Genomic DNA, 12390 nt, shown 5'->3' on the forward strand with positions numbered 1-12390 from the left:
GGGGGGGGGGGTTTAGTTTAGTTCAAAAGATAATGGGGTTTTGTTATTTGTGTATTTAAAAATTTCTGTATTGTTACGTTCGCTTTGTAAGAGGGGAAAAATTGTTGTTTGGGAAAAAAATTTCAATAAAATATATTTTTTTAAAAAAAGGAAGAGGTGTTGGCGACAGGGAGACTGGAGAAGGGGGTAGTGTCGGAGGTTTATGGGGCTATTTTGGAGGAGGAGAAGGCACCGCTAGAAGGGATCAAGGCAAAGTGGGAGGAAGAGTTGAGAGAGGGTATGGAGCAGGGGTTCTGGTGTGAGGTGCTCTGGAGGGTGAACGCCTCCACCTCGTGTGTGAGGTTGGGGCTGATACAGCTGAAGGTGGTGTATAGAGCACACCTTACAAGGGCGAGGATGAGTCGATTCTTTGAGGGGATCGAAGATGTGTGAGAACGTTGCGGGGGGGACCCTGCAAACCACGTTCATATGTTTTGGTCCTGTCCAAAGCTGGAGAATTACTGGGAGGAGGTGTTTAGGGTAATCTCTAAAGTGGTGCACGTGAAACTGGACCCGGGCCCTCGGGAGGCCATATTCGGGGTGTCGGATCAGCCGGGGTTGGAAACGGGCGCGGAGGCAGATGTTGATCGCCTGAAGGCGGATCCTGTTACGGTGGAGATCAACCTCTCCACCCTGTGCCCTGGCGTGGTGGGGGGACCTGCTGGAATTCTTAACGCTCGAAAAGGTCAAATTTGAACTGAGGGGAATGATGGAAGGGTTCTACAATTCATGGGTGTATTTATTATGCACTTTCGAGAATTGGATCACATTGAATATTAGGGGGGGGGTTGGGGGCTGGGAGGGTTGGGGGGAGGGGGGCGACGTGTGTTAATGGTGACTGTGGGTGATTCCTGACTGCTTTTTGTCATTTGTTTATGTTGACATGCGGGCCAATGTCTGGGGTTTGGTGGGAGGATGGGTTTGTTATTATTGATATGGGGATTGACATTACATTCATTACTGATTATTGTTGGGTGTAAAGTTGGGAGAAAATGTGAAAAAGGAGAATAAAAAATATTTAAAAAACAAAAAACAACAAATCCACTTTCATCTGCTCCACCAACCGAGTCTGGTTGAACCTGAGCAGCTGTGCCCAGCCCCGAGCCACCGGATACCCAAATGTCTAAAACTAGCCCCCGCCACCCTAAACGGCAACTCTCCTAACCTCCTTTCCTGCCCTCTAGTCTCAATCGGGAACATCTCGCTTTTCCCCATATTCAACTTGTACCTCGAGAACCGACTAAACTCCCCCAGGATTGCCATGATGCCTCCGATAATGCCCAACTGGTCTGAAATATACAGCAACAAGTCATCTGCATACAATGTGAGCCTGTGCTCACAATCCCCCTCCTGTCTCTCAACGCTCTAAGTGCCATTGCCAGCGGCTCTATCGCTGGTGAAGAGCAATGGGGAGAGTTGGCACCCCTGCCTTGTCCCACGACACAGCCTGTAGTACCCCAAACTCACTCGGTTTGTCCGCTCACTCACGACCGGCGCCTTATATAGCAGCTGGAACCAGTTCCCAAAACCCTGCCCGAACCCAAACCGCCCCAGCACCTCCAGCAGATATGCCTACTCCACCCGATCAAATGCCTTCTCTGAGTCCATTGCCACCACTACCTCCAACTCCTGCCCCCCCAAAGGCATCATGATTACATTAAACAGCCAGCCTCCTCATGTACGCCGACAACTGCCTCCCTTCACAATTCCCTCGATTCGCGAGGTCAGCACCTTTACCAACAGCTTGGCATCCACGTTCAATAGTGATATTAGGTGGTACAACTTGCACTGATCTGGATCCATATCCTTCTTTAATATCTGGGAGGTGGAAGCCTGCGACAAGGTGGTGGTGGGTGGGGTTAGGGGCGGGGTTGGGGGGGGGGGGTTCCCCCTTGCTTCATTATACGGCCTCACCAGCAATGGCCCCAGGTCCAACGCCCCAAACGTTTTGTAGGACTCTTGCGGGAACCTGTCTGGTGCATCTCCCCCCCCCCCATACTCTTCATCACCTTCCTCAACCAAATAGGGCCGCCCCCCCCCCCCTTGAACCAGCCCCTCCTCTACTTTGGGAAACTCCAGCCTGCCCATATTCCAGATTTTATGAACTGAATTTAATTTCCATCAGCTGCCGTGGTGAGATTTGAACCCCTGTGGCCAGAGCATTAGCCTTGGCCTAGCCCACTCTGCCACAATCTCCCCGAGTTGTTTTAACTCCTTAATTTGCTTTTGATAGTTTATTATAATTTTGTTTTCAATGTAGAACAATCCAGAATGTGCACACTGGAATAGACTTGTCAGTCCCAGAGTACCAGGAAATCCATGGCAAGCTGATGACAGGCCATGTTGAATATCAGATTGTTGTCGTCACTCAACTGGCCTCCTTCAAATCTGCCAAGCACAAGGCCAAAGATGTTGTTCAGTTTGTGGTAAGTGAAGAAGAATAATCCACAATGCAATTGATTCTAATTGTCGAACAGTCAAGTAAAGAAAACACGGGTTCCATTCTGTTTCTGAGAAAAATTTAGTTTTAAATGGTTGAGCTCAAGATAACCTGCCAGGATGCTCGAAAATGCGTATCTGACCAGTCTACTGTTCCCCTGAATAAACTGTATTGATTCACTCACCTGAGTTCTGAAGATAGAATCTGACAAGAAGTGTTTGTTCCTCATGAGCTATACTTCAATGCTTTGTGTATAAAGTCACAAGCTGGTTATTGCGATACCATTTTCTTTATCTTAAGTATTTACTTTATCATTTTTAAAATTGATGAAAAAGGTTAAAGATTTTAAAATAAGGAAATTTTAAAAGGTGTATATTTTTTTTAAAGTATTTGTCGGCAGGTTGCAGTATGATACCTGAGGTTTTGGCCCTGCTGTGAAAGTGAAGGGGTGAATAAAGGCTTTGATCTATTCTGGACGTGGAGTGGGTAATTCGCCCCTCTCAATCACCCTGATAGGTGCATTGTGGCTGTTGAGTTTAAAATAAAATCATACCATACAAAATCGCCAAGCTGGCGGACGAGGGAAGCTAATTAGGCTTTGTAAACACACGTGTTTGAATTGCTATTTGTAAAGTTACTATTACATCTGCTTCCATAACTCTTTCAGGCAAGGCATTCCAGATCACAATCAACTGTTTATTTTTCTTTAAATTCTAATCTTCCCTATGGTCCTGTTGACAATTGCCAAGGTCAGAAGTGGGGATGTTAGCTGATGCTTTCACAGTGTTCAGCACCATTCGTGATTCCTCAGACACTGAAGAAGTGTGTGTCCATATGCAGAAAGACGTGGATGTTTTCAGGCTTGGGCTGATATGTGGCAAGTAATATTTGTGCCATATACGTGCTAGGCAATGACCATCTCCAACAAGAGAGAATGTGTGACCTTGACATTCATTAGCATTCACATCGCTGAATCCACCACCATCATCATTCTGGGGGTTACCCTTGACAGAAACTTAACTGGACCAGCAATATAAATACTGTGGCTACAAGAACAGGTCAGAAGCTGGGCATTCTGTTGCGAGTAACTCCCCACCATCCTCTCTAAAGCCTGTTCACCCATCTACAAGGCACAATTCAGGAGTATTATGGAATACTCTTCATTTGCCTGGATCAGTGCAGCCCAACAACACTCAAGAAGTTTCACGCCATCTAGGACAAAGCTGCCTACTTGATTGGCACCCTATCCACCAAACGTTCACTTCCTCTACCACTGGAAAACAGTTGCAGCAGTGTGTACTACATCTAAACAAAGAAACCTCTTTCAGTAGCACCTTCGAAACCCGGAACCTTTTTCATTTAGAAGAGCAAGGGCAATAGATGCATGGAAACTCCACCAGCTGCAGGTTCCTCTCCAAGCCATACACTATCCTGACTTGGAACTTTATCACCACTCTTTCACTGTCACTGGATCAAAATCCTGGAACGTTCTTCCTTACAACACATAGACTGCAACGGTTCAAGAAGGCAGCACATCGCCGCCTTAAGAACAATTAAAGGTCAAAGAGGAGAGGTTGGAGCGGCAGAGGGTAATAGATGAGATGTTGGAGGTAGATAGGAGTTATGCAGAGGATGGGGACCCAGCAAAGCTGGAAAAGAGGAAGGAACTACAGGCGAGCTTTGACCGACTATCTACCAGGAAGGCGGTTCTCCAACTGAGACGAGCAAGGGGTGCAGTTTACGAACATGGAGATAAGTATGTTAGCAGGTGTGGTAGTATGCATTAGGGGTCATGTGGGACTGTGAAGCCGTGATGTCATTGGCTGACAGATCCCGGGTCCTGGTTGGCTGTTGACCTCTAGCTCCGCCCTGAAGGTGGAGTATAAGAACCAGGAGTTCTCCCCCGCAGGCCAGTCTGTTACTGAACTGCGGGGAACAAGTCACGCTTAATAAAGCCTCATCGACTTCATCTCTATTCGTCTCTCGTGAGTCTTTGTGCGCTACAATTTATTAAGCGTGCTTAAAGGACTATGGAGCTCAGGATCATCCCGGAATGCCTGAGGATCAGCCCCCACGCAGTGAACTCAGCAGCAGTTTTTAAACACTTGCAGACTTGTTTCGAAGGGTACCTCCGAACGGCCCCCGGCCGGGTCACAGAAGACCAGAAACTACAGGTCCTGCACTTGAGGGTAAGCCCGGAAACTTTCCCTCTCATCGAAGACGCAGAGGATTTCCAGACGGCGTTCGCAGCACTAAAGAGCATCTATGTTCGCCCAGTGAACCAGATCTACGCACGCTACCAACTCGCAATGAGACGGCAAAGTCCCGGAGAATCGCTAGACGAATTCTACGCCGCACTGCTAATTTTGGGACGTGCCTGCAGCTGCCCGCCGGTAAACGCGATTGAACACACGGACATATTAATTCGCGATGCTTTTGTGGCAGGTATGAACTCTCCCCAAATCCGCCAAAGACTTTTAGAAAAAGAGTCGCTAAGACTCTCAGAGGCACGGGCCCTTGCAGCCTCCCTAGATGTGGCCGCACGAAACGCCCGTGCGTACGGCCCCGACCGCGCGGCAGCCCCTTGGGCTCCGTGGACCCCCGTCGCGACAAACACCCCCCCCCCCCCCCCCCACCCCACAGGCTTGCGCGGTTCAGACGCCAAGTCGTCCCGGGGGGGCCCGCTGCTATTTCTGCGGCCAGGCGAAACACCCCTGGCAGCGCTGCCCGGCCCGCGCAGCGATTTGCAAGAGCTGCGGGAAAAAGGGCCATTTCGCGGCTGTGTGCCGGTCCCGGGAGGTCGCCGCTGTCCCAGGAGAAGAAGGAGTCCTGCGCGTTTCTAACGCTCCCCAACCCCCCCCAGCGCCCCATGTACGACCCGCAGGCGCAGCCATTTTGAGTCCCGGCCACTGCTGTCCCCGGAGAACAAGGAATCCTGCGCGTTTCAAACGCTCCCCAACCCCCCCAGCGCCCCATGTGCGACCCGCAGGCGCCGCCATTTTGGGTCCCGGCCACCACGAGGGGAGGAGGGGCGCCGCCATCTTGGGACCCCCCAGCCCTCTGCGACGCATGGGAGTGGCCATTTTGTTCACCCCCGCCGCCATCTTGGACGGCAACAATGGACCCCAGCATCGACGGCTCAACGGGGTTCGAGGAAGACGCTGAAGCACTACGACCACGTCTGGCCTCAATGACGCTGGACCAAGCATGGCCCCGGACGCTCCAGACGACGACAACAACGGTGCTGATCAACGGGCACGAGCCACCATGCCTGGTCAACTCCGGGAGCACAGAAAGCTTCATCCACCCTGACACGGTAAGACGCTGTTTTTTGACCATCCGTCCCAGTGCGCAAAAGATTTCCCTAGCTGCAGGATCCCACTCCGTACAGATCAAAGGCTTCTGCAAGGTGACCCTAACGGTGCAAGGGAGGGAGTTTAAAAACTACAGGCTCTACGTCCTTCCCCAACTCTGTGCGCCCACATTACTGGGATTAGACTTCCAGTGCAACCTGCAGAGCCTAACTTTCAAATTCGGCGGCCCAATACCCCCACTCACTATCTGCGGCCTCGCAACCCTCAAGGTGCAACCCCCATCCTTGTTTGCAAACCTCACCCCGGATTACAAACCCGCCGCCACTAGGAGCAGACAGTACAGCGCCCAGGACCGGACATTCATTCGGTCCGAAGTCCAGCGGCTACTGAAGGAAGGCATAATCCAGGCCAGCAATAGTCCCTGGAGAGCACAGGTGGTAGTAGTAAAGACAGGGGAGAAGCAAAGGATGGTCATAGACTATAGCCAGACCATCAACAGGTACACACAGCTAGATGCGTACCCTCTCCCCCCGCATATCCGACATGGTCAATCGGATTGCCCAATATAAGGTCTTCTCCACCGTGGACCTCAAGTCCGCCTACCATCAGCTCCCCATCCGCCCAAGTGACCGCAAGTACACAGCCTTCGAGGCAGACGGGCGATTATACCACTTCCTAAGGGTCCCATTTGGCGTCACAAACGGGGTCTCGGTCTTCCAACGAGAGATGGACCGAATGGTTGATCAACACGGGTTGCAGGCCACGTTCCCGTATCTCGACAACGTAACCATCTGCGGCCACGATCAGCAGGACCACGACGCCAACCTCCAAAAATTCCTCCAGACCGCTAAAGCCTTGAACCTCACATACAACGAGGACAAGTGCGTTTTTAGCACAAACCGGCTAGCCATCTTGGGATATGTAGTGCGCAATGGGATAATAGGCCCCGACCCCGAACGCATGCGCCCCCTCATGGAATTTCCCCTCCCTCACTGCTCAAAAGCCCTAAAACGCTGCCTGGGGTTCTTTTCATATTACGCCCAGTGGGTCCCCCAGTACGCAGACAAGGCCCGCCCCCTAATACAGACCACGACCTTCCCTCTGTCGACAGAGGCTTGCCAGGCCTTCAGCCGCATCAAAGCGGATATCGCAAAGGCCACGATGCGCGCCATCGACGAGTCCCTCCCCTTCCAGGTCGAGAGCGACGCCTCCGATGTAGCTCTAGCGGCTACCCTTAACCAAGCGGGCAGACCCGTGGCCTTTTTCTCCCGGACCCTCCACGCTTCAGAAATCCGCCACTCCTCAGTGGAAAAGGAGGCCCAGGCCATAGTGGAAGCTGTGCGACATTGGAGGCATTACCTGGCCGGCAGGAGATTCACTCTCCTCACTGACCAATGGTCGGTAGCCTTCATGTTCGATAATGCACAGCGGGGCAAAATTAAAAACGACAAGATCTTAAGGTGGAGGATCGAGCTCTCCACCTTCAACTATGAGATCCTGTACCGTCCCGGAAAGCTGAACGAGCCGTCCGATGCCCTATCCCGCGGCACATGTGCCAACGCACAAATTAACCGTCTCCAAACCCTCCACGAGGACCTCTGCCACCCGGGGGTCACTCGGTTCTACAATTTTATAAAGTCCCGCAACCTCCCCTACTCCGTGGAGGAGGTCCGTACAGTCACAAGGAACTGCCACATCTGCGCAGAGTGCAAACCGCATTTTTTCAGGCCGGATAGTGCGCACCTGATCAAGGCCTCCCGTCCCTTTGAACGCCTCAGTCTGGATTTCAAAGGGCCCCTCCCCTCCACCGACCGCAACACGTACTTCCTGAACATGGTGGACGAGTACTCCCGTTTCCCCTTCGCCATCCCCTGCCCTGACATGACAGCGGCCACAGTCATTAAAGCCCTTAACACCATATTCACACTGTTCGGTTGCCCCGCATACGTCCATAGCGACAGGGGGTCCTCCTTCATGAGTGACGAGCTGCGCCAGTTCCTGCTCAGCAAGGGTATAGCCTCGAGCAGGACAACCAGCTACAACCCCCGGGGGAACGGGCAAGTAGAGAGGGAGAACGGCACGGTCTGGAAGACCGTCCTACTGGCCCTACGGTCCAGGGATCTCCCAGTTTCACGGTGGCAGGAGGTCCTCCCGGACCCCGTCCACTCCATCCGGTCGCTACTGTGTACCACTACTAACCAAACGCCTCATGAGCGCCTCCTTGTCTTCCCCAGGAAGTCCTCCTCTGGAACGTCGCTGCCGACCTGGCTGGCGGCCCCAGGACCCATCTTGCTCCGGAAACATGTGCGGGCGCACAAGTCGGACCCGTTGGTCGAGAGGGTTCACCTCCTCCACGCGAACCCGCAGTACGCCTACGTGGAGTACCCCGACGGCCGACAGGACACTGTCTCCCTGCGAGATCTGGCGCCCGCCGGCAACACGCACACCCCCCCGACACCAATCACCCCCTCCCTGCCACCAGCGCACCCCGCGACAGCCCCCTTCCTGGGAGGATCGGTCCTCCTCCCAGGTCCGACCAGAAGTGAAGCTGAAGCAGAAACCGTAAAGCTCCCGGAGGCGACAACACAGGAACAAGCACCACCACCAGCAGGGCTGAGGCGATCAACAAGGACGACCAGACTGCCCGACCGACTTGTGGCATCGGTGTAACACTAGAATGTTGTGGACTTTAACGAGAATTTTTTTTTCCCCTTTTTCCCTCTTATGAATACTGTAAATAGTTCAAAACAAAAAAAAACCCTGTACATACTGTGATGACATGCAAAAGTTTTTCCTCCCAGGACCAGCCTTGTAAACCTCTACCACCATGCGAAGCACCACCCCGCCGGGTTCATTTTTAACAAGGGGTGAATGTGGTAGTATGCATTAGGGGTCATGTGGGACTGTGAAGCCGTGATGTCATTGGCTGACAGACCCCGGGTCCTGGTTGGCTGTTGACCTCTAGCTCCACCCTGAAGGCGGAGTATAAGAACCAGGAGTTCTCCCCCGCAGGCCAGTCTGTTACTGAACTGCGGGGAACAAGTCACGCTTAATAAAGCCTCATCGACTTCATCTCTATTCGTCTCGCCTGAGTCTTTGTGCGCTACAGCAGGTCAGCTCCGGGGGGGAAGCAGCGGCAAGGGAAATTGTGCAGGTGAGGGATAGGGCAGGGAAGTTGGTGGTGGCTCTGGATCTGATTCTCAAGGTTTTTGAGGAATTTTATGAGAGGTTGTACAGGTCAGAGCCACCCGGGGGAGATCGTCAGATGCAGGAATTTCTAGATGGGTTGGAGTACCCGAGGTTAGGGGAGGGGGACAGGGCTACATTAGAAGGGTCGATAGTGGAGCAGGAGATAAAGGATGCGATTGGGAGGATGCAGTCGGGGAAGGTGGCAGGGCCGGATGGGTTTTCGATGGAATATTATAAAAATTCAAGGATAAGCTGGCACCCCTGATGGTGGGGATGTTTGCGGAGGCGATAGGCAAACCTTGGGGCAGACATCGATTTCCCTGTTACTAAAAAAAGATAAGGATCCGACGGAGTGTGGGTCGTATAGGCCCATATCGCTTCTGAATGTGGATGCAAAAGTACTGGCGAAGGTACTGGCGGGTAGGCTGGAGGAGGTGGAGATCAGACGGGGTTCGTGAGAGGGAGGCAGCTCTTTTCGAACATCAGAACGGTATTGAACGTCGTTATGGCACCGGCAGAGGGGAAGGAAACCGAGGTGGTTGTGGCATTGGAGGCCGAGAAGGCGTTTGACCGGGTAGAATGGGGGTACTTAGAACATAGAACATAGAAAATACAGCACAGAACAGGCCCTTCGGCCCACGATGTTGTGCCGAACCTTTGTCCTAGATTAATCCTAGATTATCATTGAATTTACAGTGCAGAAGTAGGCCATTCGGCCCTTTTGAGTCTGCACCGGCTCTTGGAAAGAGCACCCTACCCAAACTCAACACCTCCACCCAACACCAAGGGCAATTTGGACATTAAGGGCAATTTATCATTGGCCAATTCACCTAACCCGCACATCTTTGGACTGTGGGAGGAAACCGGAGCACCCGGAGGAAACCCACGCAGACACGGGGAGGACGTGCAGACTCCGCACAGACAATGACCCAAGCCGGAATCGAACCTGGGACCATGGAGCTGTGAAGCAATTGTGCTATCCACAATGCTACCGTGCTGCCCTTGATGGCAGTTCTGGAGCGGTTTGGGATTGGACCAAGATTTGTGAATTGGGTAAAGCTACTATATAAGGAGCCGAGGGCGAGTGTCCGCCCAAATAACATCAGCTCGAGATACTTTTCTCTCCACCGTGGGACTAGGCAGGGTGTCCTATGTCCCCCCTGCTGTTTGCACTCACGATTGAGCCGTTGACCATCGCATTAAGAAGTTTGGGGGTATGGAGAGGAATAGCACGGGGGAATAGAGCATAGGGTGTCCTTATATGCCGATGATTTGCTGTTATACGTGTCGGAACCGAGTGTGTCGATAGGGGGAATATTGGAGCTGCTTCGAGTGTTTGGGTCTTTCTCTGGGTACAAGCTGAATCTAGACAAGTTGAGTTTTTTTTAAATTTAGAGTACCCAATTCATTTTTTCCAATTAAGGGGCAATTTAGCGTGGCCAATCCACCTACCCTGCTCATCTTTGGGTTGTGAGGGCGAAACACACGCAAACACGGGGCGAATGTGCAAACTCCACACGGACAGTGACCCAGGGCCGGGATCGATCCTGGGACCTCGGCGCCGTGAGGCAGCAGGGCTAACCACTGCGCCACCGTGCTGCCCTAAGAGTGAGTATTTTGTGGTATCTCGGCTGGCTGTGGGGGTGCTGCCATTCCGTAGGGCAGGGACTCACTTTAGGTACCTGGCGGTGCAGGTTGCCTGGGGGGGAAATGAATGTGTTGCCACGATTTCTGTTTATTTTTCAATGCCTGCCGATTTTCCTGCCAAAGGCTTTTTTCCAAGAGATTGAGGAAATGATTACCTCGTTCATATGGGGAGGGAAGGTGGCCAGAGTTAGAAAGGTGCTGCTACAGAGGTGAAGGCAGGTAGGGGTTTGGGTCTTCCGAACCTGATGTATTACTACTGGGCGGCAATTGTGGAGATGGTGCGGAGCTGGGTCAGAGGGGTTGAACCCCAGTGTGTCAGAATGGAGGAGAGTTTGTGCAGGGGGTCGGCATTGAAAGCACTAGCAACAGCGCCACTCCCGATGGCCCCGGGGAAATACTCAGGGAGACCGGTAATTATAGCTTCATTGAGAATTTGGAGGCAGTTTCGCCAACACTTCGGGTTGGGGGCTGGGTCAAGGGGAATGCTGATTTGGGGGAACCACAGATTTGAGCCTGGGAGGTGGGATGGAAATTTTTGGAAATGGGAGGATTAAGACACTGAAAGATTTGTTTCTTAGGGGTCGGTTTGCAGGATTGAAGGAGCTGGAAGCGAAGTATTGGCTGGAGCAGGGGCAAATGGTTTTTTAAAATAAACAATTTTATTGAGGTATTTTTGGCACATAAAACAATGACATTGTATAGTACTGTACAAAAAAGAAAAGCAAATAACGCATAGTACAAACCACAACTCCATTCTTGAAAGGACCTGCCTCAGGGCAGCACGGTAGCATTGTGGATAGCACAATTGCTTCACAGCTCCAGAGTCCCAGGTTCTATTCCGGCTTGGGTCACTGTTCGTGCGGAGTCTGCACATCCTCCCCGTGTGTGAGTGGGTTTGCTCCCACTGTCCAAAGATGTGCAGGTTAGGTGGATTGGCCATGATAAATTGCCCTTTGTGTCCAAAATTGCCCTTAGTGTTGGGTGGGGTTACTGGGTTATGGGGATAGGGTGGAGGTGTTGACCTTGGGTAGGGTGCTCTTTCCAAGAGCCGGTGCAGACTCGACGGGCCGAATGGCCTCCTGCACTGTAAATTCTATGATAATCTATGATTAATCAAGGACAAAGGTTCGGCACAACATCGTGGGCCGAAGGGCCTGTTCTGTGCTGTATTTTTCTATGTTCTAAACCAACCCCTACTCTCCTCTACCCTAGCCTACCCCCTCCCCGTCTGCTGACGGTTAATTCTCCACTAAGAAGTCAATCTAGACCGAGAAAGCTCGCCATGTCCGATAGCCATACTTTGGTCTTCGGGGGCCTTGAGTCCCTCCATGTCAACAGTATTTGTCGCCGGGCTACCGGGAAAGCAAAGGCCAAGACGTCGGCCTCCTTCTCCTCCTGGGCTCCTGGGTCCTCTGACACCCCAAGGATTGCCACTTCAGGACTCATTACCACCCCAGTTTTCAAAACCCGGGACATGATGTCAGCGAATCCCTGCCAGTACCCCCTGAGTCTAGGGCACGGCCAGAACCAGTGCACGTGATTAGCCGGCCCACCGGCGCATCTGGCACACTTGTCCTCCAGCCCGAAAAATTTACTCATCCGGGCCAAATCCCCGCCCTCCGCCACAGTCGATACCCACCGTCCATGTTCCCCGGGGCAAATCGGTGATTGCCGCAGATTGAGGTCCACACCGATGCTCTCACTTCCCCTATATGCCTCCTCCACTGGCGCAAATCCGAAGAGCCGCTACCACTATAGGGC

At 52.3% G+C, this 12390-nt stretch overlaps 1 protein-coding gene across 2 annotated transcripts in view; it reads left to right on the forward strand.

Moving 5' to 3' along the window:
* Positions 1-12390, forward strand: part of hs1bp3 (HCLS1 binding protein 3) — a 189303-nt gene that overhangs the window by 25184 nt on the left and 151729 nt on the right. For both annotated transcript variants that reach the window (XM_072498877.1, XM_072498876.1), the window contains exon 2: positions 2300-2465. In XM_072498877.1, coding sequence (XP_072354978.1) covers positions 2300-2465 — 166 coding nt within the window. The remainder of the gene's footprint in view (positions 1-2299; positions 2466-12390) is intronic.

This window comes from Scyliorhinus torazame, chromosome 4, assembly GCF_047496885.1.
Source record: "Scyliorhinus torazame isolate Kashiwa2021f chromosome 4, sScyTor2.1, whole genome shotgun sequence".
NCBI lineage: Eukaryota > Metazoa > Chordata > Chondrichthyes > Carcharhiniformes > Scyliorhinidae > Scyliorhinus > Scyliorhinus torazame.